General features: G+C 42.7%; 1 protein-coding gene across 7 annotated transcripts; it reads left to right on the top strand.

Annotated features, from left to right (window-relative positions):
• The first annotated feature begins 1,064 nt into the window (after positions 1 to 1,064).
• Positions 1,065 to 27,590, top strand: hps4 (HPS4 biogenesis of lysosomal organelles complex 3 subunit 2). 7 transcript variants are annotated; one of them, XM_054773961.1, is made up of 19 exons: positions 1,065 to 2,788; positions 3,197 to 3,237; positions 11,304 to 11,393; positions 11,469 to 11,566; positions 12,456 to 12,561; positions 15,685 to 15,758; positions 16,522 to 16,612; positions 16,708 to 16,851; positions 16,921 to 17,028; positions 18,119 to 18,235; positions 18,534 to 18,628; positions 18,705 to 18,774; positions 21,011 to 21,135; positions 21,208 to 21,739; positions 21,910 to 22,036; positions 22,178 to 22,289; positions 22,435 to 25,686; positions 26,871 to 27,015; positions 27,092 to 27,590. In XM_054773961.1, exons 6-17 carry the CDS (start codon positions 15,727 to 15,729, stop codon positions 22,604 to 22,606), a joined length of 1,725 nt encoding a protein of 574 aa, XP_054629936.1. In that variant the 5' UTR covers positions 1,065 to 2,788; positions 3,197 to 3,237; positions 11,304 to 11,393; positions 11,469 to 11,566; positions 12,456 to 12,561; positions 15,685 to 15,726; the 3' UTR covers positions 22,607 to 25,686; positions 26,871 to 27,015; positions 27,092 to 27,590. The 7 variants fall into 7 exon arrangements, with proteins under 7 accessions (XP_054629936.1, XP_054629935.1, XP_054629933.1 ...); XM_054773959.1 differs by having other exon boundaries at positions 1,151 to 1,211; positions 2,711 to 2,788; positions 11,469 to 12,561; XM_054773960.1 differs by having other exon boundaries at positions 11,469 to 12,561; positions 22,435 to 22,638; positions 27,092 to 27,559.

The following is a 27,590-nucleotide window of genomic DNA, read 5'->3' as shown; positions in this document are numbered from 1 at the left end:
TAATGTTATTCACAATAGAATGTAAAAAGGCAGATGCACTTCTTTCACAAAATTGAGAAGTATGTAACTTGCTATAGAAGTTTGAGCAATATATAGCAATTAACTTGGGGTTATCACATAAGGTATTATTCATCTTAAACTGCTGGATAGAATTAGTTTTGGAGTGAGATTTTTCCAACCTGAGGAAATAGGCAGACTTTCGCTCCACTTTCTCCATCCATCTTTGTCTCGATCTGATAAAGGCACCCTTTACTTTGAGTGTATATAGGTTGTCAAGCATACTTTGATATTCAGTGATAATTTATTTTTCGTTTGTAGAAAGATAATACGGGGGATTTTGAGAGAGGGAGGTTATGATGGATACTATCTCATCCTCCTCTGCATTTCTACGTTTGGCTAGATCAGAACTATATTTTCTTAAGTACTTGGCAATTTCAAATTTAATGTATACGAGTGGCATTTTTATTTATTTATTTTTAATATATATATATATATATATATATATACACGAGTGGTATACATACGGGAAATTGCTAAATGATGACGTAATTTGGCGATTTTTGGAGCAGCCAATAGCTACGTGCCTTACTGAGGAGTTCGCACTTAGCAACACAGAGGCAGCGTCAGTTTGGTAACAGGTTAGCTACCAAGCTATAAATTACTTAGCGTTTTTATTGTTAAAAGTAGCCCATCCATCATGGCTAAAGGCAAACATAAACCAAGTAGTGACAGAGACAGCGCTCGGAAGCGGCAAGCAATCTCAATGGAAACGAAGGTTGCCATAATTAGGAAGTTGGACCGTGGTCAAAAGGCGGCGAATGTGGCTCGTTCGTACAACATGAATCGTTCAACGATTTGTACCATTTACAAGAACAAGGACCGGATTATGGAGCATATTAAGAGTTCGGTGCTCATGCAGTCAACAGTTATTACCAAGCAAAGGGGGAAGCTGATGGAGGAGATGGAACAACTTCTGAGCACTTGGATTGAACACCAGAGGCAAAGAGATGCACCGCTTAGCCTCATGCTCATACAGGAGAAGGCTAGAAGCTTGTTAAAAGACTTAAAGGTGAAGGCTGGGGAAGACGCGGATGAAGACACGTTTGCTGCGAGTTCTGGTTGGTTTCATCGCTTCAAGAAACGTGCCAATTTGCAAGTGTCAGGTTCTGCCCTCAGCAAACTCCGATTCTCCTCTCCTCCATCACCTCAGGGTAAAACGGTTTAAATTCGCACAGTATTTACTAGTAAAATATGTTTTAGCAGTAACAACACGACGGTGACTGTTGATTTAGAAGTTTTCAAAGGACAACCCCTCAGAATGACGCAAATATCGATAGGTCGATTTCAATGGTAGTATTGCAGTATTAGCGTAGGATCTATACTACCGTTATGAGGTTGACATTTTTCATTGTTAAATTGTAACTTAACTTATATATATATATATAGACATAGACATGATCAAAATCTTAAGAGCAGTTGAAAAATTGCTAGAATTTGCATTTTGCACATTTGGATCTTAATGAGGTTTTAAGTAGAGCTACAATATGCAAGAAGGGGAAAGAAGAAAAGGGGGAGGAGTGACACAAAAAACATTTGGAATTTCTAATTTAAACAAAAAAACCCAAACTGAAATAAGGTGTTTATCACCAGATCAGAAGTTTAAGATCACAGGCAATAAAAGCCCAAATCTGCTCAAAATGTTCATTTTCTGTCAGGCATTTACACTGTCATGCCCTCCTGATGGCGAAAGCTGAGAAGCTTTCTTTTTTTTGAACGTGGTCGCATTATCGAGCTGCATAAGCAAGGCCTCTCGCAGCGTGCCATTGCTGCTGAGGTTGGGTGAAGTAAGACAGTCATTCTACATTTTTTTAGAGATGCTGAGTATTATGGAACAAAAAAGTCAAGTGGTAGATCAAAAAAATCACACCTGCGCTGAACCGGAGGATCCGATTGGCTGTCCATCAAGACACAGGGTACCGGTATCAGCAATAATGGCCCTTTATTTACTTTGTATCAATCTGATACCAAAATTTGCAGTATTGTAAACAGTGTAGCATCTGCGCTTGAATATTATATGCTTGTCAACTTGACTTCTGATTTTCAAAGCGAGTTAATAGTAAACAAAAATAAAATCATAATTAAATCAAGGGGGAATTGTGACTCAAAAGACAAAGTAAATAGAATGTACAACCAAAGATTAATCTGAATTGGCAACTGTATGTGTTATTTACTTTTAAGCACACATTGTAAAGAGTGTATTCTTAGAAGTTTTTAAAGTGTTGCCGTACAAACATGAAAACCCCACTGCGCATGCCCTGTTTTGAGCAGTTTGACGTAGAATAGTAATATTGTATAATTTTACGATTAGGAGAAGAAAAAGACCAAGGAAATAACGCGATGGTGGAAGAGGCGCCGTCTCGAAGTAACCACGTTTGGTCTGTCGAGGAGACGGAATTCACTTTACAGCAGCTGAAAAAAGTCAACATTTTAAATGACAGGAAAGCGCACAATGGTAAACGATAATGGTAAAAGAGTGGCCGTGCAGCTACAGAGACCTGGTTCTAAATGGGAGTCCAAGGAAATCCGTATTCCATCCATCCATTTTCTATACCGCTTCTCCTGGAAATCCGTATTCAATGGAAATAATTAAAACAGGCTTATTTTCACGCCTTCGTCAACACTGTTTCTTGTCCGTATTACGACATATTAGATGAGCTGCTCGGAGGACAACAGTCATCTGAAGACCAAAAACACAGTGTTGGCAACGACGAGGAGGCTTCTAGTTCAGGTAAGTTGCTTGTCATTTTACTTCTGAGCTAACTTTTACAATAAACAGTATTAGCACTTTATTTTAAACTATTCCCCATGTTGCCCTGATGAAAACCCCATGGAATATTTAAAAGTTGTGACACAAGTGAAAAAAAATTATTCTGCATTAGTCATTATCTTCAGCGGCACAAACACAACAGTCCTGTGGGCTGCCATTTTTGTGTTCCTTGTTTCGTACTTGGCGGGTCGATAGTATTGACACCAATGATAGTCTCGATATTGGATTGATACTAGCATGATGATATATTCCAGTTCTCCTCTATGACAAGTTTCGTCTATCACAAATTTCAGCATTTTAGGGCTTTGGGGTGACAGAAGACAAAGGATTTGAACAAGAGCCAATAATAGTTTTTGATTCTGTTTACAGGAGGTCTTCGGTTTACGAACAAGTTTCATTCCAGCAACATTGTAAGTCGAGTATTGGTGTAAGTTGAAACTTATACCTAAATTAACACCCAGGTCACTTACACTGTACATGACATACAGTAATAAAAAGATAAATACTACATTTAAGTGGAACAGTAACATAATGAAACTACCATTAGAAGAGTCTGTCACATGCTTGAGAGATACACGTTGTATTCCTCTGCCTACGCATTTTGTGATATGAATATTTGCCATATCACTAGGCCTGTCACGATAATCAATAAACCAATTAACCACACAATAACTAAAAACATGCAAATCAAACCTATGACTTCCATACTGAATCGGTCGAGGCCCGGGTTAACAACGACCGCCATCTGTGCTGTTGACCTATAGGGTGCCGGAAATTGGACTACAGTTGGTCGAAGAAGGAGAGGAGGAAAGTGTGTCCGTAGGAAGAGAGAGAAGAGGAACGCTAAGAGTATAGGACTGAGAGTAGGGACATTGAATGTTGGAACTATGACAGGAAAAAGGTGGAGAGTTTGGTTGACATGATGCAGAGATGCAGTGGCTGGCAAACAGCTTTTACCCACAGGCCATCAGGCTCCTCAACGAAGCACTCGCACACGCCGCACGCAACACACGCACACACTCATAGCACTTTATTTATTTATTTATTTGTATTATTTACTTGTATTAATGTCTCGTCTGTTGTTGTTGCTTAATTTATTGGTATATATGTTTATGTGTTTATGTTTCTTATGTTCTTATTCTTTCATTTGTTTTCTTTCTTTTCTTGGGAGAATGAACAGAATAAGATTTTCATTGCATGGTATAACTGCTGTTGTACTATGCACATGACAATAAAACTCTCTTGAATCTTGAATCTTGAAGAAGGAAGGTAGACATACTGTGTCCAGGAGACCAGGTGGAAAGCTAGCAAGGCGAGAAGTTTAGGAGCAGGATTCAAGTTGTTCTACCATGGTGTAGATAGGAAGAGAAATGGAGTAGGAGTTATCTTGAAGGAGGCGTTTGTTAGGAATGTCCTGGAGGTAAAAAGAGTGTCAGAGTGATGAGTCTGAAGCTAGAAATCGAAGGTGTGATGGTCAGTGTTGTTAGTGGGTATGTTCCACAGGTAGGATGTGAGCTGGAGGAGAAGGAGAAATTCTGGTTGGACTTGGATGAAGTGATGCAGAGCATACCTAGAAGAGAGAGAGTTGTCATTGGTGCAGACTTCAATGGACATGTTAGGTAGGAAACAGAGGTGATGAGGAGGCAATGGGCAGGTTTGGTATCCAGGAGAGGAATGCAGAACGACAGATGGTGGTAGACTTTGCAAAAAGGATGGAAATGGCTATAGTGAATACTTTCTTCCAGAAGAGGCAGGAACATAGGGTGACCTATATGAGTGGAGGTAGGAGCACACAGGTAGACTACATCTTGTGTAGACGGTGTAATCTGAAGAAGATCAGCGACTGTAAAGTAGTGGTAAGCGATAGTGTAGCCAAACAGCATAGGATGGTGGTGTGTAGGATGACTCTGGTGGTGAGGAAGATGAAGAGGACAAAGATAGAGCAGAGGACAAAATGGTGGAAGCTGAAAAAAGAAGATTGTTGCCTGACTTTTAGGAAGGAGTTAAGACAGGCTCTGAGTGGTCAGGAGGTGCTTCCAGATGACTGGACAACAACAGCTAATGTGATCAGGGAGACAGGTAGGCGAGTACTTGGTGTGTCATCTGGAAGTAAAGTAGACAAGGAGACTTGGTGGTGGAATGAGGAGGTACAGGAGTGTATACAGAGAAAGAGGTTAGCTAAGAAGAAGTGGGACACTGAGAGGACTGAGGAGAGTGGACACGAGTACAGGGAGATGCAGCGTAAGGTGAAAGTAGAGGTAGCAAAGGCCAAACAAGGGGCATATGATGACTTGTATGCTAGGTTGGATAGTAAGGAGGGAGAGACTGATCTATACAGGTTGGCAAGACAGAGAGACAGATATGGGAAGGACTTTTAGATGACATTGTGATCTGCAGTGAGAGTAGGGAACAGGTGGAGGAGAAGCTAGAGAGGTGGAGGTTTGCCCTGGAAAGGAGCGGAATGAAGGTTAGCCGCAGTAAGCCAGTCATCGTGATGAGAAAGAACGTTTGTGGGGGGAAGTGTTTCCCCGGCGCATCGTTCAATTGCGGCCGAATGTCATCACAAACACTAACAACTAATTGCGCAAACAAAACAAAGGTGTCATAAAAAATATGACATTACAATTGGAATTGCATCGGTGACTATGTCTTCCTTAACAAGCACGGGCATTACAATTTGTTGAGGATTTTGTAGAAATGTTTGCAGTGGCTAACATCCCATTAGAAAAGGTATCCACACTACATCTGCTTCTAAATTACTTGGCAAAATTGTCCAATGATCTATTGCATTAAGGAAGCGTATATGCAAATGAGCAGGCGTCTGTGTTGACACACAATATGAACTTCAGAGTTATTTCTTCTTTTTTTTGTCAATATTCAGACAATAGTGACACTGAGTGACACTGATTCAAAATCAGAAATATTGTGATTGTGTTTTTTATTTAAGTGCATTTTTTTCTAAAAGAGAATGCAAGTCCACCTTATTTTCTTATTTTTTGTCTTCTTTTTGTTGTTTATCCATCTATCTTCTATGCCGCTTATCCTCACTAGGGTCGCGGGTATGCTGAAGCCTATCCCAGCTGACTTTGGGCGAGAGCCGGGGTACACCCTAGACTGTTCGCCAGTCAATTGCAGGGCACATATACTCTCTCACGCTCACATTCATACTTATGGACAATTTAGAGTTGCCAATTAACCTAACATGCATGTTTTTGGAATGTGGGAGGAAACCGGAGTACCTGGAGAAAACCCACACACGGGGAAAACATGCAAACTCCACAAAGTTGGTTTAGTTTATCTTATTTAAAAGCTCTAATTACAATGTTAAATACCCTTCAGAAATTAAAGTTTCTTGATTTTGATACCCCTCCGTGAATCACCACCTTACCGTGGTGGAGGGGTTTGTGTGCCCGAGTGATCCTAGGAGCTATGTTGTCTGGGGCTATATGCCCCTGGTAGGGTCTCCCAAGGCAAACAGGTCCTGGGTGACGGACCAGACCAAGAGTGATTCAGAAGACCCCTATGAATAAACACACGAGGAGAGACCGCACCTCGCCCGGAAGTGGGATACCGGGGCCTCACCCTGGAGCCAGGCCTGGGGGAGGGGCTCGCAGGCAAGCGTCTGGTGGTCGGGCTTTCACCCGTGGGACCCGGCCGGGCTCAGCCCGAAGAAGCCACACGGGATCTCCCCCCCGTAGACCCACCACCTGCGGGGGCAAGCATAAGGGTCCGGTGCATTGCGTTTTGGGTGGCGGTCGAGGGCGGGCACCTAGGCGACCTGGTCTTCGGCGGCCAAATCTGGTTCTTGGGACATGGAACGTCACTTCTCTGGCGGGGAAGGAGCCCGAACTTGTGAGAGAGGTTGAGACATTCCGACTAGATATAGTCGGACTCACCTCGACCCACAGTTTGGGTTCTGGATCCAAACTCCTCGAGAGGGGTTGGACCTTGTTCTACTCTGGAGTTGCTGCAGGGGAGAGGCGGCGAGCTGGTGTGGGCTTATTAATAGCCCCCCGGCTCGGTGCCTCTGTGTTGGAGTCATCCCCGGTAAACGAGAGGGTCATTTCCCTACGCCTTCGGGTTGGGGAAAGGGTCCTGACTGTCGTTTGTGCGTACGCGCCAAACGGCAGTTCAGAGTACCCAGCCTTCCTGGAGTTCATCAGAGGGGTGCTGGAGAGCACCCCAACTGGTGACTCTGTCGTTTTGCTGGGAGACTTCAACGCCCATGTGGGCAATGACAGTGTGACCTGGAGGGGCGTGATTGGGAGGAACGGCCTCCCCGATCTGAACCCGTGCGGTGTGATGTTGTTGGACTTCTGTGCGAACCACAGTTTGTCCATCACAAACACCATGTTCCAGCATAAGGATGTCCATAAGTGCACATGGCACCAGGACACCCTAGGCCGCAGGTCTATGATCGACTTTGTAGTCGTATCATCAGACCTGCGTCCGCATGTTTTGGACACACAGGTAAAGAGAGGGGCTGAGCTGTCAACTGATCACCACCTGGTGATGAGTTGGATTAGATGGCGGGGGAGGATGCCGGACAGACCCGGGAGACCCAAACGTGTAGTGAGGGTGTGCTGGGAACGTTTGGCAGAGTCTCCTGTTTGTCGAGTCTTCAGCTCTCACCTCCGGCAGAGCTTCTCCTGCATCCCGGGGGAGGACGAGGATATCGAGTCCGAATGGGCTCTATTCCGTGCCTCCATTGCTGAGGCAGCCGATCGGAGCTGCGGCCGCAAGGTGGTCGGTGCCAGTCGTGGCGGCAAGCCCCGAACCCGATGGTGGACACCAGAGGTCAGGGCTGCCGTCAAGCTGAAGAAGGAGTCCTATCGAGCATGGATGGCTTGTGGGACTCCTGAAGCAGCTGACGGGTACCGGCAGGCCAAGCGGCACGCGGCTTCGGCGGTGATTGAGGCAAAAACTCGGGTGTGGGAGGAGTTCGGTGAGGCCATGGAACACGACTTTCGGTCGGCCTCGAAGAGGTTCTGGCAAACCGTCCGGCGCCTCAGAAAGGGGAAGCAGTGCCCGGTCCACACTGTTTACAGTGGGGACGGGAGCCTGCTGACCTCGACTGAGGATATTGTTGGGCGGTGGAAGGAATACTTTGAGGCCCTTCTCAATCCCACTGACATACCTTCCCTAGAGGAAGCAGAGACTGAGGATACGAACGCGGACAGTTCCATCACCGTGGCTGAGGTATCTGGGGTAGTCAAAATGCTCCCCAGTGGCAAAGCTCCGGGGGTGGACGAGTTTCGCCCTGAATTCCTCAAGGCTTTGGATGTTGCGGGACTGTCTTGGCTGACACGTCTCTTCAACATTGCGTGGAAGTCGGGAACAGTACCTCTGGATTGGCAGACTGGGGTGGTGGTCCCCCTTTTCAAGAAGGGTGACCGGAGGGTGTGTTCCAACTATAGGGGGATCACACTCCTCAGCCTCCCTGGGAAAGTCTATTCCAGGGTGCTGGAGAGAAGGGTACGACCGTTAATCGAACCTCGGCTACAGGAGGTGCAATGTGGTTTTCGTCCTGGTCGCGGAACACTGGACCAGCTCTACACCCTTGCAAGGGTCCTGGAGGGTACTTGGGAGTTTGCCCAACCGGTCTACATGTGCTTTGTGGACCTGGAAAAGGCATTCGACCGTGTCCCTCGCGGTGTCCTGTGGGGGGTGCTCCGGGAGTATGGGATTGGTGGCGCACTACTACGTGCCATTCAGTCCTTGTACAACCGGAGCAGGAGCCTGGTTCGCATTGCCAGTAGTAAGTCAAGCCTGTTTCCGGTGAACGTTGGCCTCCGCCAAGGCTGCCCTTTGTCACCGATTCTGTTCATAATTTTCATGGACAGAATTTCTAGGCGCAGCCAAGGTGTCGAGGGAGTCCAGTTCGGGGGCACTAGGATCTCATCTCTGCTATTTGCAGACGATGTGGTCCTGATGGCCTCATCGAGCTGTGACCTGCAGCGTTTACTGGGACGGTTTGCATCTGAGTGTGAAGCTTCTGGGATGAGACTCAGCACCTCCAAATCCGAGGCCATGGTTCTCAGTCGGAAAAGGGTGGATTGCTCCCTCCGGGTTGGGAATGAGGTCCTGCCCCAGGTGGAGGAGTTCAAGTATCTCGGGGTCTTGTTCACGAGTGAGGGAAGGTTGGAGCGTGAGGTCGATAGGCGGATCGGCGCAGCGTCTGCAGTAATGCGGTCGCTGTACCGGACCGTCGTGGTGAAGAGAGAGTTGAGCCGGAAGGCAAAGCTCTCAATTTACCGATCGATCTATGTTCCCACCCTCACCTATGGTCATGAGCTTTGGGTCATGACCGAAAGAACGAGATCGCGGATACAAGCAGCTGAAATGAGTTTTCTTCGTAGGGTAGCGGGACTCACCCTAAGAGACAGGGTGAGGAGCTCGGTTATCCGAGAGGAGCTCAGAGTAGAGCCGCTGCTCCTTCACATCGAGAGGAGCCAGCTGAGGTGGCTCGGGCATCTAGTCCGGATGCCTCCCGGACGCCTCCCTGGTGAGGTGTTTTGGGCATGCCCAGCCGGGAGAAGGCCCCGGGGAAGACCTAGGACACGCTGGAGGGATTATGTCTCACAGCTGGCCTGGGAACGCCTCGGTGTCCTCCCGGTGGAGCTGGAGGAGGTGGTCGGGGACCGGGAAGTCTGGGCTTCCCTACTGAGACTGCTGCCCCCGCGACCCGGACCCGGATAAGCGGAGGAAAATGGAATGGAATGGAATGGATTTTGATACGGTGTACTCGCATTATGTTATCATTACATCAATGAAAAAATGGTCTCAAAATAATGTTGACAATATTATCGTTTATCTGCAATAATTTGTAGGACAATTATCGTCCAGCAAAATTTGTTATCGTGACAGGCCTATGTATCACCCTCTCATATTAATACTATGTCATGCCCACTATCCAAAGAACATTTAACAGTCAGGTAGTGGCTCCCTGAGTGGGAACACTAGTCATTTGCCCTGACATTATGTTGCCCTCCTAAAAATAATAACAATTTTTTAAAAAAGTAATACAATGTTGGAGAAGAAATTCTCCATAACCTGATAAAGGTCAAGAGGACCACTTTAGAAAATTAATTAAGCCAATTTCACCCCCCTTACGTGTTCATTGATCTCCAATTATGAGAAGGAAAGAAGACTCACACTCCAGATGAAGTTTTAAGAATTGTATTGAAATCAAATCAGACAGAATATCTTCCGCAGCTCAGATCCCTGGACTGAATCTCTTCTTATGGGTGCCTACAGCCACCCCGCCGTAGGAAGAGAATCAGGTCCCGATCGATCGTGCCTTTGCCTTTTGTAGATGTCCATCTCAGATCATTGGCGCCAGTCTCTACAAAGATATCTTTCTCCCACATTCTTTGACAAAGACTGTGTTACGCAAGCAGGTGATAGTCTACTCCTTCGCTGACCCGATAACACTTTTCCTACACAAATCAACACATACTTTTCCAAACTATTGCAAGGCTCAAGTGAGCCTCTGTGTGTTCCCTTATCTGGCTGCTGATCCCAGCTGGCCTTCACTATGTGTGAGCTTGCACTATTATTATAAGTTAACTTTTGACACACTTAAACAGTTGTTCATCTACAGAGCTAATTATTTAATAAAGCATAATTTCTATACACTACTTGTAATCTCTCACTAAGTTTATTAGATTAATTGATTAAACAGTTATATCTATACTGTACTTATTAAGGCACTCAACTAATAATTCAATCAATCAACATTAATGCAAGCAGTTATTCTAAAATCTACTTGCATATGTTACTTAATAAAATCACTAAGTTATCAGTTTATCATCCAACAACAAATGTTAATATTACTAGCATATTAATATTACTGCAAGTAGCAGTATGTAGTACTTTACTGTGGATTTTCACACAAAAACACCACACTTATTAGTATTCTGAGTTGAATATGATTGTACAAACGTGTTTCTGCTCTTGTGAAATAAATGAAGGGACTGAAATCACGTTTCCAACTACGCTTAGTGTTTTTAATAAATGTTAAGATCAATGAACAGCACATTTGTCAAGAGCATGATTGTGTTATGTGTATAATTTAATGCAGTAACTTGATTTTTTACTACTGGTCTCCTCGTTTGTTTTCTGCCCTAAGGATTGGACCAAAAAGTGTGGGTTTTTTTGCATTGTACTGTACATAATATTGGAATATAATATCTTATATTAACAGGAGAACCACATACTGTAATGTTTCTATAATCGTAGCAGGAGTCGCCTAGAAAATGATAATGATGTGTTTACACAACAACAGCATTTGAAAAAAGGATGTATTGTATTATGAGCCTGTTATCGTATGTGTAACAAAAGAAATGGAGGGCATGCAATGGCGGTCCACAGTGTCATTATTGTTTGTGTTGCTAAAGGTAATGGGCTTGATGAGTGCACTGTGCCAGAGGTTATAAACACAAACATGAAGGTATCTTTATATATCATCCTTCAGTTGATGTTCCAAAACCACTGCTGGGGGAGGTCTTACCAGGAGGACCATATATTGAGATAGTGAAAAGTCCAGACAGTTCATTTATGAGTGGTATGTCTGATTGTGTCTAATAATCAAACATTTCCATTTATTTTTCAAGTCAATTAAAGTGTACCATCTCTGCAGTGCCCTGCCACCCCGTCCTCTTTCTGCCGGTAACCAAGACTGAACCAGATAGCTGCAGTGGTGATGAGACAGACGTTAGTGACGCTCATTTAGAAAGGGTAAGCATTGCAACAACTGGGAGGTACAGTGCATCTGGAATGTACTCACAACACTGAACTTTATTCACATTTTGTTATGTTAGAGCCTTTAAACATTTGACCTGTAGTCATGTACCCCCTACTCCTATGTTATTAGGTGTCAGAGCCTTGTACCAAAATGGAATCAACACATCTTTTCCTCAAAATTCTAGACACGACACCTCATAATGACAATATTAGAATTATTATTTTTAATCTTTGCCAATTTATTAAAGATAAAACACTACAAGATCACATGGCTCTTCTCCGATGGATCACTCAGCTTGAATGGCTGGACGGTTTTAGTGAAGAGTTCTGGTGGTTCTGAACTTCCATTTACGGATGATGGAGTCCACTGTGCTCATTGGGACCTTTTAAAGCCGCAGAAATGTTTTTGTAACAGATTTGTACCTTTAGACAATCCTGTCTTTGTGTACAGTCAATTCCCTTGGCCTCATTCTTGCTTTGCGCTCTGATATGAACTGTCAACTGTGGAACCTTATATAGACTAGTGTGTGCATTTCCAAATCAACTGAATTAACAACAGTTGGACTCCAATTAAGCTGTAAAACGTCTTAGGGTTAATTAGTTAAAACAGAATGTACCTGAGCTGTTTTGAGCTTCGTGGCAATAGTTGTGAATACTTGTGTAATACATGTGATTTCTTGGGTTTTTTTTGCAACCATTTAAAAAAAATGTTTTTGTGTCATTATGGGGTGTTGTGTGTAGAATTTTGAGGAGAAAAATGAATTTATACTGTACAATAAGGCTGTAACATAACAAAATGTGAAGAAAAGAGAAGCACTGTGAATACTTTTCGGATGCGCTGTATCTGGTATTTATGGTCTACTATGACACATTTGTTTGATAGAAGGTGCAGAGTTCAGGTTTCCAGGCGGTGGCCCCCTCATGTGTTTCACCTGCCCCCAGGGGTCCTGAGGTGAGGTGGAGGTGTCAACCGGTAATGATCATAAAGGGTGAGATCAATGAAAGCACGCATGTTGTTGTCTTTACAGGTCGAAGATTTAAGGACACTTTACTGCTCCTACCTCAGAAAGGAGATTGAGAACCGTGATCAAGAAATGGCCTACCGTGCTCTTAAAATGAAGAAGTTAGAAAAGGAAATTGCACTATTAGATAAGAAGCTGATGTGACTGTGAATATTGAAACGATTGCATGGTGAATTCAACGGTTGAATTGTTTTTGTGTCACAAGGGCTTTGTTTACACCGCAAACAGACACAGTTCTGACCTTTTTTTTTTTTTTTTGGACTTTTTTAACTGCCCAAATAAGGTTGCAGCCTTCCATTAATATGCAAGTGAAAATAAAACAGTTCATTAAATTATGAATAACCAATTGGTTTATTTTTTTAGATATTTTTTATTTCTTAAATTCACATTGTGCATAGGAACAAACTATTTTCTTGGGTCTGATGGACTACATGATGGTGCTTTTGTAGATGAATTTAATAATTACTAAGACATTACTAAGAATAATTTACATATTACATTATGTTGATGGCTTTGCATTTATAAATCCTAAATTTAGACCGGCAGACAAGAAATTAGACAAATATTCTTTATAAGATATTTAGTGAGTTTTTACAGTGTTCAAAGTAAAGCGAAGACACCTTCTGTAGTGGAACACATTACTCTCAGCTTAGTGAGTGAGACACGCACTTCCTTGTTCCATTACACCGTATTGTCTGCTAGAAATGAGCAGCTACTGATTAGTGAGCGAAAATGTTTTTATTTTCGTCTTCTTAACTCACAACACTGGGTTTTTGCAGATGAAATAAACCCTAAACACAGATTAATCAAGCCAGGCGAAATCAATCCTGGATCAGTGTGCCTACACGGCTAATTCCTTAAATAGCTATCGATCAGAGTCACCGATTCACCATGGCAACGAGAGAGTGGAAATCCTCAAGGAGGCATACAAGAGGTAAAAGAGGAAATAAAAAAAGAGAGGCAAAACAATAAAAACAAAGACAAAGTGTGGCAAAGTATTGCCGTGGCGGTCTGCAATACTTTGTGCGTAAGTAGTGCACAAATACACACTGCCCTGCTGAAACCATCATATTTGAAATCCAAATAGTTTATGTTTGTTGCTTGTTTAATAAGTCAGGAACAGCGGTGTATGGTAATATCTATTAACTCTTTATTGCCTTATTAGTACATCAACATTACTTACTAGCAGCTTCAACAGCACATACACTTTCGGTTTCGCCTTGAGGTAAGGTCTTCTGGGTAATGTAGTGCACATCCACATTAACCAACACAATTAACAGCTCTGAAAATGTAGTTGCACTGTGATAATGAATCAGTTTAAATTGTAGGTGAAGCTCCGTAAATGTAAGTCCATCTTGTAGATGCGTATTTGTATTTATATGGCATGTGTATTTTATATACAGTATTTGGGAGACTAAATTATATAATAAATTAACTAATGATCTAAAATCATTTATCTACGATGATTAAAATGAATCTTAACAAATGCTTAAATAATGACAGTGGGTGTAGTTTAGTGGGATAATTATTGGTTTCCGTTTATGGTGACTGCTGACTGAGATAAGGGATGAAATTAAATAGATCCTGGACCCTGTCTTGGTGTGGAGCAGGCTAACTTCACAGACTAAATCTCCATGGTAACTTATGTCAGAACATATGCCGCTTTCCACTATCCCACTTTTGTGCAACCGGATCATGGATAAATTGAGCCAGGATAACCAAGATATCCCGGCTTAATCCCTTATCCTAGTTTTGTGCAAGAGGCCCCTGATCTTAATGTATTCAATCTTGACATCATCTTCCGTCAACAAACTGCACTGCTTCCACTCCCTCCACATCCACACAGACCTCAGTACTGATGTCTCTAACACTGCTCCACAAAACATTTGATTAAAAATGATGCCCGCCTTTCGGAGCTTTAGAAGTTTCCAATTTCTTTTTGTGTTGATGTGCTACATTTAATGCAGTTTTTGTCTTTTTTTTGTGTGTGTGCATGCGTGTCCCGTTTATGGTTGTGGGGAAGCATGCGGGAACAGTTTGCTGTTTGCTTTTGCTTAAAAACATGCTAAAGACCAAAACTGAGGTCGTCATGCACCAGGGATGTAAATACAAGCAGATTTTGAATCGATTTTTTATATATTTTATCAACTGTTGGAATAAAGTTCTTCAATCTGAAATGTGTGTATCGTATTCCTTTTAAAAAAATTCATGATGTGTCCTAGGTCCGTTGGTATTGTCGTGGGTCACATGGCATACTCACGCAGCTGCTGCACACAGTTCAGTGTTCTTCAATTCTGACTGGCACTGTCAACTCAATATAAACTACAACACATGAACTGAACTTTGTACATTTTTCAGGCTGCATTAAGAATGTGACAAAAATTCAGTTTTCTCCAACAAAATCCAATGTCTGAGTGTATCCTTTCTAAAAGCCGTTTCATGTTTTCTATGAGAAAAAGCATTCTAAAGCAAGAAGTAGTTTTAAACTAACTACCCTGTGTTTTTCATTGTCACTGAATTCAATACTATACAAAATTATTTTTTCATTGGTTAGTCTTTACAAAAAATCCTTTATAAAGATAACAATGCTCACTTTTAATAGCTAAAATTAGAAATATTAGATTGCTTGAAGCAGCACCACAACCGAAATGAGAGCATATTGTTAATGTTATGTTCTGAATAAATCAACAGGACATTATCTTTAAAAAAGCAGTATTTTGCATGTGGTTTGGTGACTTGAAAGATGGCGATATTTGACATGATTAATACAATAAGTGCAACTGTTAACAGTGACCTACCTCTCTGGCATGTCCTTCCAAATTCCGTATTGTGTCTGAACTGAGCACTAGTTTGTCCTTCGTTGCTCGCCGTCTGTTCACATGACTCCGCTCTGCGTGTGACTGTCCTGCATTCCTCCAGTGGATGCTTCTCAGGTCGATACCGAATACTTTTACCAGCGGATTAAACAAACTAAACTGAAAACTACACATGGTGTGAATTTTTTTGTTAAACGCGTTTTTTGTGTGTTTTACCCAGTTTGTAACGTGACGTCAAGTCGCAGCTCTGGCCTCACCATCGTGTTGTGTTTAGGTGGCGGAAAACTGATGACTGCAAAAAGCTTAAGTTTGGACCATGGCGGAACTTATTCCGTCTGAATCAAGAGGGTAAGAACTTTTTCTTTACATTTGTCACTGACCCAAACGTTCTACTGTAGCGCTTTACTCATGTACGCTTTTGCGATACTTGTGTAATCAAACACACCGGTATCTTCTGCCAGCCAGTGGAGGAGTATGTCATTCTTCTGCCTGTCACTATACGTCGTTGGCATAGATGAACAGACATACACTATGACGGAACTATTCGTCGAATTTGCATAATTGGCCATAAGCATGTGCAAAAAGTGAGTAAGAAACATGAAAAGCAAAACAGATATGTTTAAAACTACAAATTAACTTTCTTCTGTCGCTCTTTTTGTAGCTTTTTGCCACAAACAAACAAATGTGAGCCACCTGTGAGTGCTTTTAGATGGGGTAGGGGCCCACAGCAGTGCTTACCGCTCAGTGTCATAGTCTCTAAAAAAACTACGAGATTTGTTTCTTGTCACTTTAAAAAAAAAAACTGTAAAACCGGTCCCTCCTCCTCCATCCTCTTATTGTCTGGCGGACCAGGTGCATAATAATGCGTTAATAATATTGTTGCTGTCAAAATGTACTTGTGGCGGGCCACCGCAAAGAAATTTCTATGGGGAACACTGGGTCAGGTTCATGTCCAAACAATCAGATTGCTGTAGTGAATTTGTAAATGAATCATTAACAATTGGTCATAATGTTATGGCGAGTGTGTATATTTTACTTAAACATGTATAAAACATGAGCAAAAAAATTCAAACCTATAATCCTACTCATACAAAGTTGTCTTTCATTGCAGCTGTCATTATTTTTTCCTATACGATGGCTCCAAGGTAAGAGGAGAGGGTGACCCGACTAAAGAGGGGATCTGTTACTTCTATCCTGAAGAGGTTTGCTTGTTACCTAATTAGTGGATAAGATGGTGATGACTACCTGTTTTGTCAGCCCTGTAACTTGTCACTGATGTGTTATGTCTTTGTGGCAGACCCCAGTCGATAAACAGGAACTACTGTGCGGACAGCTCGCTGGCGTGAGTCGTTGCATTTCGGAGCTTTCTTCTTCTGCCGTGCGCCTGGTGAGGCTGCGTCGCATTAAGTTCGCCATCCACATGCAAGATGACTTTTTTTGGGTTAGTGAGCTGCTGCGTCTTTTTTTGTCCCAGTTGTCAGGTTCTGATAAGATAACTTTTCTCTTGCAGGCTCTGGGCTGCTCCATGGACATTCCCACTGTCAGCGTCTGCCAGCTATTACATAAGCTAATAAACCTCTTTTGTTTCTACAACGGCTCTGTACGCCAGAGCTACCAGGTACTGTTTTTAGTAGACCGTTTGTCTTTTGACCACATTTTTATGCCCCACAAGTTCCTCATTTTGTTTGAGCAACAATGCAGACAAACAATAGGTCTGCTGCACATACAGTAGCTCGAATAATGGACGCACCCATAAAAATGCATATTTTTTTACACTCTAAGCCCTATTCCTTATTAAACTCATTTGACCAGTAGATCCCCACTTTTGGCAGGGTTTAAGTTCCGGGATTACCAGCAAATGGCAAAAAGTCATTGATACGCCCATTAAAATGTCTACTTTTGACACACGGCTCACTCTCCTGTATGTGTAAGATCTGGTTTCGAATCTTCGTTGGGCATCTCTGTTTGGAGTTTGCATGTTCTTCCGATGTGTGCGTGGGTTTTCTCCAGGTACTTTGGTTTCCTCCCCGGTTTCCTCACTGGCAACTCTAAATTCTCCATAGGTATGAATGTGAGTGTGAATGATTGTTAGCTATATGTGCCCTGCGATTGACTGGCGACCAGTCCAGGGTGTACCCCTCGTCTTGCCAGGATCAACATCAAAAGTGGCTGTTGTAATTATTGGATTACATTTTGCTCCAGAACCCTCCCCTTCTGTCTTCAACTGCCATTGTTGCTCGCGACACAATCCAGGTTTAAGCCCTAATTATGCCTCACACACTTATTAAACACATTTAAATAATAGAATGTATAGGTACTCACCACCAATGAATGATAATGTAAGATGATCCATGAACAGATGGAGTCAGTCACGATGTCCGTACACACGCTCAAGGACTGCAAAACAAAGCGAAATGTCAACGCTTAACGAAAAAACATTAGTGAAGCATACAGACATAAACATGAAAAAATTGTGGGCTTTTCTGACAGTGGTACTCGTGCTGTACATTTTTTTACTGTGTATGTCTTGTATGGAAAAACCTGCATATTTTCAAGGGGAAAAAAATCAACACATTTGCGGGGCCGTGAATGTTGAGTCGCACATGTGCAGAGAACCACTCTTTGCAGTATTTTTGTAGAGACTCAAAATAATAAATAGTGCATGAAAACTTACTAAATGTGTCTCTACTTGTGTTTTTGTTCTTAAGCTTCACAGTCATGAAACCTTGGCAAGTCAGTGGTCACAGTACCTCTCACACGTGCTAGCAGGACCCTCTGAGCTTCACCATGTCTTCAGCTCCTTGATCACAATCGACTCCACAAACGTACGTCGAAATCATTCAGTCAACTTTGATGCGTTTGATCTGTAATGCCTGTGCGGACACATCATTAGAAACAGGATATGACTGTCAGAATGTCCTTGTGTTGTGCAACATCAAGACAAAAGTGTGCAAAGTGGCAAATGTATGTGTACATGCTCTATGCTTTTATTTAAGAGCAGGATGTTTGTTGCCGTGTTTTATGCAAGGCCAAACCACAAGTGTTTGCAAAACCAGTCCTGAGAGAGATCACATGATCTAATCGACGGTGCGGTAATTTTCAAGCAGCATTTTGGTCCCTCAGGTCGACCCACTTCTTCTGCTCAAGGCTGCGCTTATTCTTCAGGCCTGCCAGCGCTGCCCCCTAGTGTTAGCAGGGTGTATTCTTTTCAGAGGAAGGTAGGCTGCTCGACTCTCTTCCCACATTAGTTGCTTCATATTGACACGTCCGTCTTTGCTACCTGTCTTCCAACAGAGTCGTGAGCACACAGATGCCTCCAGATCTAACAATGAAGGTCATGGTTCATGAGAGTGTAACCTACAAGGTGAGGAACTGACATTTGAAATGAAACATGATGTTAGTATTAATTGTGCTTGTTGTGAGCACATATGTCTCCATTGTGATATTGCACAACCATGCACAAACATTAATTGACTTATAATGAAGTAACTACACAATCATGTCAGTATTATAGTACCTGAGCAATTATTATGAATGCATGCTATGCTGTGGTGATAGCTAATGTATTCAAATGGAAGCATATACAGTGTGGTGGCCTGCCACAAATACATTTGGACTGCCACAAAATAGATATGGTGCTACCTGTTCGGACGCGCTCAAAAACACATAATGGGAGAGTTTAGCTTGTCGTTGCGTCTTTGTACAGTAGATGATAGGGGTGTCACAAGGTCTCCTATCACAAGATCTCGCAAGATTAAAATGTATTAAAATGTCTCGTGGGCACTAAGCCTGGGGCGATAATAAAAATAATTAATTAATTACACAATAAAAGAAAATGAACTGGATAATTTTTCCCGCCTCAGTATATTGCCATGTGCACATGTGCGTGTCTGTTTTCTTCGTCTTCCACCTCCAAACAGGCAGAAAGAGGTTTCACTCTGTGCATTGGTTTCAGCAATTTGGCACGGTTGTTCCATAGAACAACAGCATGAAAGAAGTGAGGCTTTTTGTCATACAGTCTCTGTCTCGGTGGGTTGAGGCGGGGCCGATAGCATACACAGTGCAGAAGAGTGCACCTCGTGAGGTGCAATGCAACGCAGCAGAAATTAAATGAATAGAAGCTGCCTAATAATCGTGCACACCGAATAAAGGGTGTTTCTCCTTCGGCCACACCCTCCCTCACCACACACATGCACATCACCTGGCATGCTCAAACCCAATAGGCATTCAAGTTTATTCAGCTTGGGGTTGGAAAACGTGCATCAAAATGAGAATATGGTCAAAATACTGACTTGCCTAATAATTGTGCACACAGTGTATGTAGTATTGTCTTGGGTTGTCACAAGATGAAACGGTGCACGAGATTGGGTCCACGAGGTGAGGCAACATTTTAACATTAATTTTAAGAAAAGCACAATGAAAAAATATGAGTGGACAAACTAACTTTTTTTATTTTACCGATTCACAAAGCAATGCAGGTGCATTTTGAAATGTTTTTCCCACGAATTGAGGCTAAACAATATTATTGTCAACCTTTTGTGAGACCAAATAAACCACTGTTATGATAATATCTAATAATAGTCATAAAAAATAATATATCATAATAATGTAATATTTCCTCTAATACTGTATGTCATACCTTACTAAAGTTGCGGAATTGGCGTTTGTGACATGTATTTTCTCATAAGCACTTTGGACTGACTGTCAAACGGGCAACATTTCTTGAAATTCTGAAAATTGCCGCCCAGCCAAACGTAACTATCGTAAATAGAACCGCTCGGTGATTAAGGGTGCAGACAAGTCCGAACATCTGTGTGTTTTGATCTGACAAATCGTAAGTAACTTTGATCAAATGTAGAATTACTGCAGCTTCTGCTTACTGTATTATCATTCATAGTAGCGATGCCATAGTTCACAGTCTGATTGGCTTCCGGCTGCCCTGTTCTCTTGAGACAGCTTTTCTCCAAATGAGAAATCTTGATTAATCTTAAATCTCGTGACAACCCTAGTATTGCCTGTTGAGGATGTTACAATTGTTGGAGATGAAATTCTCCACAACCTCCTAACCTCCTAAAGGACCACTTTGGAAAATTAATTACCGTAAGCCAATTTCACCTCCCCCTTGCGTGTTCTTTAATCTCCAGTTATGAGAAGGAAATGAGACACTCACAACAAATTAGATTTTTTCCAAATGTATTGAAGAATAAATCAGACATAATAATTGAAAGATAAATCAGACATAATAATTTAAAAATAAATCAGACATAATAAGTTAAAAATAAGTCAGACAGGATAGTTTCCGCAGTCTACAGGTACCTGGACCCCGTTTCATTTCACCTGTACCCATCTCCTGGCTGAAAATGAAAGAGAGCTCCCGCACGATTGTCCCATAGTCATTTTTATACTTGTTTGCTCAAACCATTGGCGTCAGTCTCTCCAAACAAATCTTTCTCCTGGACGCCAGCAGATCAATAAACATAAATGCAAGCAGTTATTCTAAAATCTACTTGTAATAATTATTTACCCACTCGGTATATTTATTTTTTTCCCACACAACATTTTTTTAGCAGATAAATGAATAAGTCTTTCTTTCCATTCAGACGCAGTCACCCAAAGGCCAGAGTCCACCCAGCTCATTCGGTGATGCGGTCAGCTCCAGGGCTGTGTTCCTCACCATCTTTGAACTTCAGTACCTGCAGTCTGCTCCTCTTGATGAACATTTACGGTAGTACTCAAACTACATGACAAATTTCGCACATGCTCCATAATCCAACCAATCTGTCTTTGTCATCCCCAGGTTGTACTCGACTCCAATCAAAGACCACCCTCCACATAAAAGCCGTCTCTCACGGACTTTGTCGGATACAGCCTCTTCTGAGTCTGTGCCTTCAGACCCAACAGTGTCCCAGAAAGCACCCTGGAGTCCTCGCTCGTCCACATCGGACGACTCCGCGCAGGCCACAGCTGATCCGCTACTCCCCAGACCTCCTCTTTCAAATGGAGAAGGCTCTAATGAAGATGAGGAAGAAGTTGTAGAGACTTTTCACAGCAGCGGGGGTCAACCAGGCGGCTCAGAGCTCAACACAACCACCCAGCTCACTGGAGTCGACGGAAGTGTGTGCTGTGGGACGGTGTTTGATACCAGAGGGACAGAGTTCTCCAACGAGGAGTCACAGGGTAATATTGTGGAGGGGGTTAGGGGGAACCAGACAGCTGACCACAACCCCCTGATCCCCATGACGCTGTATTTGCACCGTGTCGAAGGCCTGGTGCTGGCACTGCTGGTGGAGCCTCACTTCTTATGTGACAAAGCTGCTATGGAGGAAGTGGTGAGAACCCACTGATATCATCATGTTAGAGTATTTATCATTCTCCATCTTGTGCAAATTTGAATATGAAAAAGGCCTTGGGCAGTAGACGAGTGCACTAACTGACCTTTGTGATGCTAACGTACGAGCTTTGTCAGCCAGTCAGTGCTGCCTTTCTGGTTTGTATGCAGTATCACAGCTGCTTAGCATCACTGAATGGACTGGAGGCTCATCTCAGAAGCATCGTTCCTGGGGCTCCGGGCAGCACGGGACCCTACATCTTTGCCCATTTCGACTGCGCTCTGAGCACGCTAAGAAGTGAGGCCTCTCTGTTTTGCTTTTTTTGTAATCATGCCACTTTCTCCCAGAGAGCTTGTGCCCTCCTAGTAGTAGGGCTGGGACCAGCATAACCTGGGCAGGTTCACGTCGCACTGACGCCGTTATTGTGTGTCTCTGTAGCCAACCTGTCTGGTCAACCGGGGGGAGGCCCCGAGCGTTCTTTTGTCAAAGCCACATCACTTCTTCACTCGCATTTCTGTAACACTGAAACTCTGCAGGAGGCTATTATCAGGTCAGTATGCCAGGGACTAGAGTGGTGGGGGTGGGGGCGTTCCATGGCTCCTCTCGCTCTCTCTGAGGCTGGGGGGCAGGGTGGGGATCTGTCATCAAGTCTATCACGGCATCTTATTTCTTTTTGGGGGTAATTGTCACTGCAGGAACGCCACCACCGCCGTCTACGGGACCCGCAGCGTTGCCCAGGAGACGTACTTCCTGCACCACGGTGCAGCACTGAAGAACTCGGGCATCCCCAACCACCAGGACAGCGCTTTCTCCTTGCCTGGCAAGACGCGACACAGACTACTCAAACATGGTGTCAACCTGCTCTGACAGGACAGCACAGCCACAAGTTTGTATCACAGGTCAGGATGTCAAACTACTTTGTTTTCAAGCAGCTCACAGCAGTGTGTTCCATCTTTAACAGCTTGTTTACATTTACTATATACGTATACACCTTACAATATGTATATGTATATACCGGGGGTATATACCAAACTTTTACCACAGAGGGCCACTTTGGTATTTTCTAAACCAACACATATAGATATGCTAAGAATATATATGCTATATATATTTTCAGAAAAAACTGCATCTCAGCTTTGTGTTGAAATGCAGTCTATACATACATCCCTCCTTTATCTGGGCTAATTGGTTCCGAACTCAACCGCAATAACTGAATTTCCGTGAAGTAGGATTCAATATTAATAAACAGAATGTTTTTATAGTTGGACCATAGAAAACCTGTTTGACTTTGTAAATACGGTTTTTACCCCGATAGTCACCTTTACACTCCTATTATTCTTTGTTCACACTACATTGTTGAACTGTAATGTGCAGGCTTCTGGATCACTTCATAGATACGAGACAGCTGCCACTTTAAACATAGCATGCTACCAAACTAACTAGTAAGTCTTTAATTTATTTAAATTTAATTTATTTAATTTGGGGAAACATATTGGGGAAGAAGGACAAAGTAAGAAGCTAAAAACTTACCACTTCCACACAGAATGGGAGGAAAGCTTCTTTCCACGCTATCATGTCGGACATGCCATGGCTGCCTTCATGCAGTGTGAAGGTAATGTAATTTAATGTCATGTGTCATCAATTACTGATGGTGAAAATGCGTATTATCAGTATGAACTTTGGTCTTTGATCTTTTTGTGTTCCCAGTTTTCTGTTGTTTTTTTAATTTTCCAAATATTTCAACTTTCTTCTTAAATAATCTTAAATAATCTCTAAATTTTCTTAATAATAATATTATGACTTTATTTCTATAATGTTTTTACTTATTTCCCCAAATATTATACCATTTTCACCATCCATCCATCTTCTATGCCGCTCATCTTCACTAGGGTCGCGGGTATGCTGGAGCCTATCCCAGCTGACTTTGCGCGAGAGGCGGGGTACACCCCGGACTGGTCGCCAGTCCAAAAAAAAAAAAACATACATGAGGAGAACATGCAAACTCCACACACAGATGCCCAACAGAGATTTGAACCCAGATCTTCCCAATCTCCTGACTGTGTGGCCAACATGCTAACCACTAGGCCACCGTGCGGTCCCATCCTGACTTCCCCAAAATGTATTTTAGTTTGTTTGTTTCTTATATTATGACTTTATACTAATTATACTAATTATTTTTTGTGATTCATTACCGACATGAATAATCAACGTATGCCAAATCAAACTCTTACACTAGTGCTAACCCCCCCCCACACACACATGCATAAAGCCTGCTGTGCTTAAATCCAATGCTTAATTTCCTAGTATTGATTAAATCGATTGATTACCTTTTTAAACGATTTTACATCGCTATATCTCGTCCTGAGATATTGCTAGACAGATTGATGTCGTGAGATCATAGGAATAGAAATCGATGTATCGATGAATGGTTACACCCTTAATTACTAGTATCAACATTTCGACTTTTTTGCTCCATTCCTTTCCATTTTTGTTGTTTGTAGTTTTCTTGTTTTCTTGTATTTTTTAGAATGTGCTGCATAGGGCCCCCAGGCCGCACTTTGGACACCCTTGCAATCCAGTCACCCCTGTCAACACCCGCCGTAACACATCCTGTAGACAGTAATGTCAGGCCTTCAAAATAATAGCGCACCACCACTCTCCACTGAAAAAAGTTTCTTGCATTGGGCAAAATTGTGGTGGAAAGACCAGAATTTCCTTCATTTTCTGGAAAAAAAAAAATTCCAGTACAAATGTTGGCCGGTATGCCTGCAACGGGTCATAATTTGAAGAGTTGGTGTGCTTATTTTTACCAACGCCACACATTTTTTCTTTGCACTCATCTCATCAATGCATCGATGACTCATCTGCTAGGAAAGTAATTGTATTTGTACAGCGATCATTTCAAATGGGTTCCACAGCTTTAAAGAAATAAAAGCATTTTATTTGGTGAAGTGTTTTATTGAACAAGTCAGTGGTTTTCCATACAGATGACACAACGTATATTGATTATTGGTTGTTTTGTTCATAATAAGTAGATATTTACATTTGATCATGCCTTATGGAGTGTTTGTTTCAAGCCACAGGTGCAACAAGGCTTTTATTTTTTATTAATACTTTGATTACAAATCTTTCAACAGCTTTGACACATTGTCATATACTGTATACACATACAGTGGTGTGACAAAGCGGTTGCCCCTTTACTGAATTCTTATTTTACACTGTTAGGCAACATGTAAGTGGGATAAACATACAAAAAAAATAAGTAATCAACACCGCTGTATATGTAAGAGCTTCGTGTGTGTGTGTGTGTGTGTGTCCCTTGCAAACAGGCCTTGTGGTTGTTGATGCTCCAAATATGGAGTAATTAGGAGTCATTAGTTGAGTTGTGAATGTGAATGGTTGGTTGGGCGCTCTTTGGGGCGCCTCATTATGCAAGCACGTTAAAAGAACGCAACGGGGGTCCAACAAAAAGAGGGGCAGGATTCCAATTCTTTGTGCAAACTTTGTTCCCATTGTGAGTGAGGATATAAAGCAGGCGGAGACAACCTGCCCGTTCGGGTACAGAAACACCACCATGGCCTCTTCACGCTCCTCCTGGACTGCTGTATTGTGTCTCATCTCGGTGGTTTCAAGCTCCATTGGAGTACTGGGCCGCGCACTGGACGCGCATGGATCCGTGGAAGCGTCTTTACGCACGGACGTGCTGAGGCACAGGGAACGCTGCGCCGAGCTGACGGCCTCATGGCTGCAACACTCACAAGTCAACCCTCTGGATAAGTCGACCGTGTTGCGCCTCAGCGTACGGCCGCTGTCTGCTGGGGTTTCTCGGGGCTCGGTGTTCCCAGAGAAGCCTCTTTTCAACTTCGTGCGGCGGGTCTACCGCTGCTGTCAAGACGGGCTGGAGTGCAGGAGCGTCAAAGGCCTACAGGGCAGATTACGAGGAGGAGGTAAAACAATAACACAAAGCTCGTATAATCAGTCAAAGCAAGTTATGTTTTCTTGGCCGTTTTGTTACTGTGTTTGTAGGATTACCATGAAACTACCTCAAATACTTGTGTTGGGCTGGGGTATGGACCAAGTAACTAGTCGTTATATTTTTTAATGAACTTTGGTCAGACTTTTCCACTTTCCTTAATTTCCTCAGTTAATAATGCGTTCATCCTTTGGAGTCCAAAGTGACACTTTTTTTAATAGCAAAAACAGCACACATTCTAAATAAATAAATAAACAACAAAAAATGAACAACTAGTGCAATTTCTAAAAAAAAAATACAATTAAACAAAAATGAGCGATTAAATTTACAAAAATAGCAAAAACAGCGCACGTGCTAAAAAAAAGTACAATTAAACAATGAAATGAACAAAAATAGCACACATTCAACAAAATAACTACAATAACACACCAAAACAACAACAAAAGAAAAAACAGCGCAGTGTAATGAGAACAAATTGATAGTAATAACACTAATAATAATAATAATGATAATAAACTTACCAAGCTGAGATGAATGTAGGATTGGTATTTAGTCTGTTAACAACATTCAAATAGTGGCCCTTCACTTCCTTTGACTTGGACACCTCCACATTAATCTTAAAACTGAAAAAGGAGTTTAGGGAATGTATTAAGGAGCTGATCCAACGTAGGTTTGCTGAGTCATTACGGAGGTCTGCTTGTTGAAGAGTTTGTCTTGATTGACACCAACAGGGCACCGTAACGCACCACCACCCGATTATTTTTATGTGCTCATTAATTCTTACTAGAAACAGCAAAATAAATATTGCCTGAGCAGAAAGGTGTTGAATAAGGTGTGTCCGTGTAAGCCGTGCAGCTGTTTGAAAGAATGACACAGTGGGAAGTGCCCTTGCTTTGCATTTTATTGTCAGTTTGAAAGCTGCCGTGCTTGAAAAGCACATAAATGGCTTGATGAATTCAGTTGTGCAGAAGAGACAATGATATCTGCATACAAATGACTCTTAGCAAGCTTAATGTCCTCTCCGAGACAGGCGGAGGTGTCCTGCTGACAGATTAACACGGTATTAGGAGTGAAAACATCACCTCTGTGAGCAGCAACTGGACTGAATGAAAGCTTGTTCTGCAGTATTCCATAAAACCGGTGCTCCTTTTCCTTCAGGTTCAGATGTAGAGTTTCTCCTCAGCAGGGAGATATTATCTTTGAGCATAAGGAGAGCCGAGCTTCACCTGCAGCTTTCCAACACACAGCATGTGGACATCAACCCTGTGCTTCCATTCATGGCAAAGAGCAACCTTCCCACCAGGTAGCAATCCAACCCTCCATCTGCATTTTCATTGCAATGAAAAGTCTTCATTTAATGGTCTCCACGCCTCTGTTAGGTATATCTCAAGGTCACACGGGGACACGGTGGAGCTGAGAGTGGATCTGCTGTTCTTCTTCCAGAGCATCCAAGAGGCAGCGGGTGGACCCGGAGGGGGCCGCAGCTTGGTGAACATTCGGAAGGTGCTGCTGTCTTGGCTGCATGAGAAGCTCAGTTCATTTGAGCTGCAGGACAATGGTGGAGATGTGTGGGGGGAGTTGGGCTTGGCCTTAGGCTGCAGCCAGGCTGGAGTCGCTGTGTCTTGTGAAAGCAGCGGGGTTCATCTCCTACACGCGCCTTTCCTGGCCCTGTACTACCTGTGACGTCTCCACTGATGGGACACTAAAGACTATCATCACACGGAACTCTTCTCAGAGCCGAGAAAGAAATGATGCACTTCCAAATCACATATATTAACTTATGAATGTTATGACTTGTAGAAATTATATAAATATATATACATATGGATCTTTTCTCTCATATTCTGTGCGTTCTGCTTTGGAAATGAAAGCGCAAGG

The sequence above is a fragment of the Dunckerocampus dactyliophorus genome, chromosome 4, assembly GCF_027744805.1.
Source record: "Dunckerocampus dactyliophorus isolate RoL2022-P2 chromosome 4, RoL_Ddac_1.1, whole genome shotgun sequence".
Classification (NCBI taxonomy): domain Eukaryota; kingdom Metazoa; phylum Chordata; class Actinopteri; order Syngnathiformes; family Syngnathidae; genus Dunckerocampus; species Dunckerocampus dactyliophorus.
Note: the sequence above shows the minus strand (reverse complement) of the source record. Positions and strands in the feature narration are given on the sequence as shown.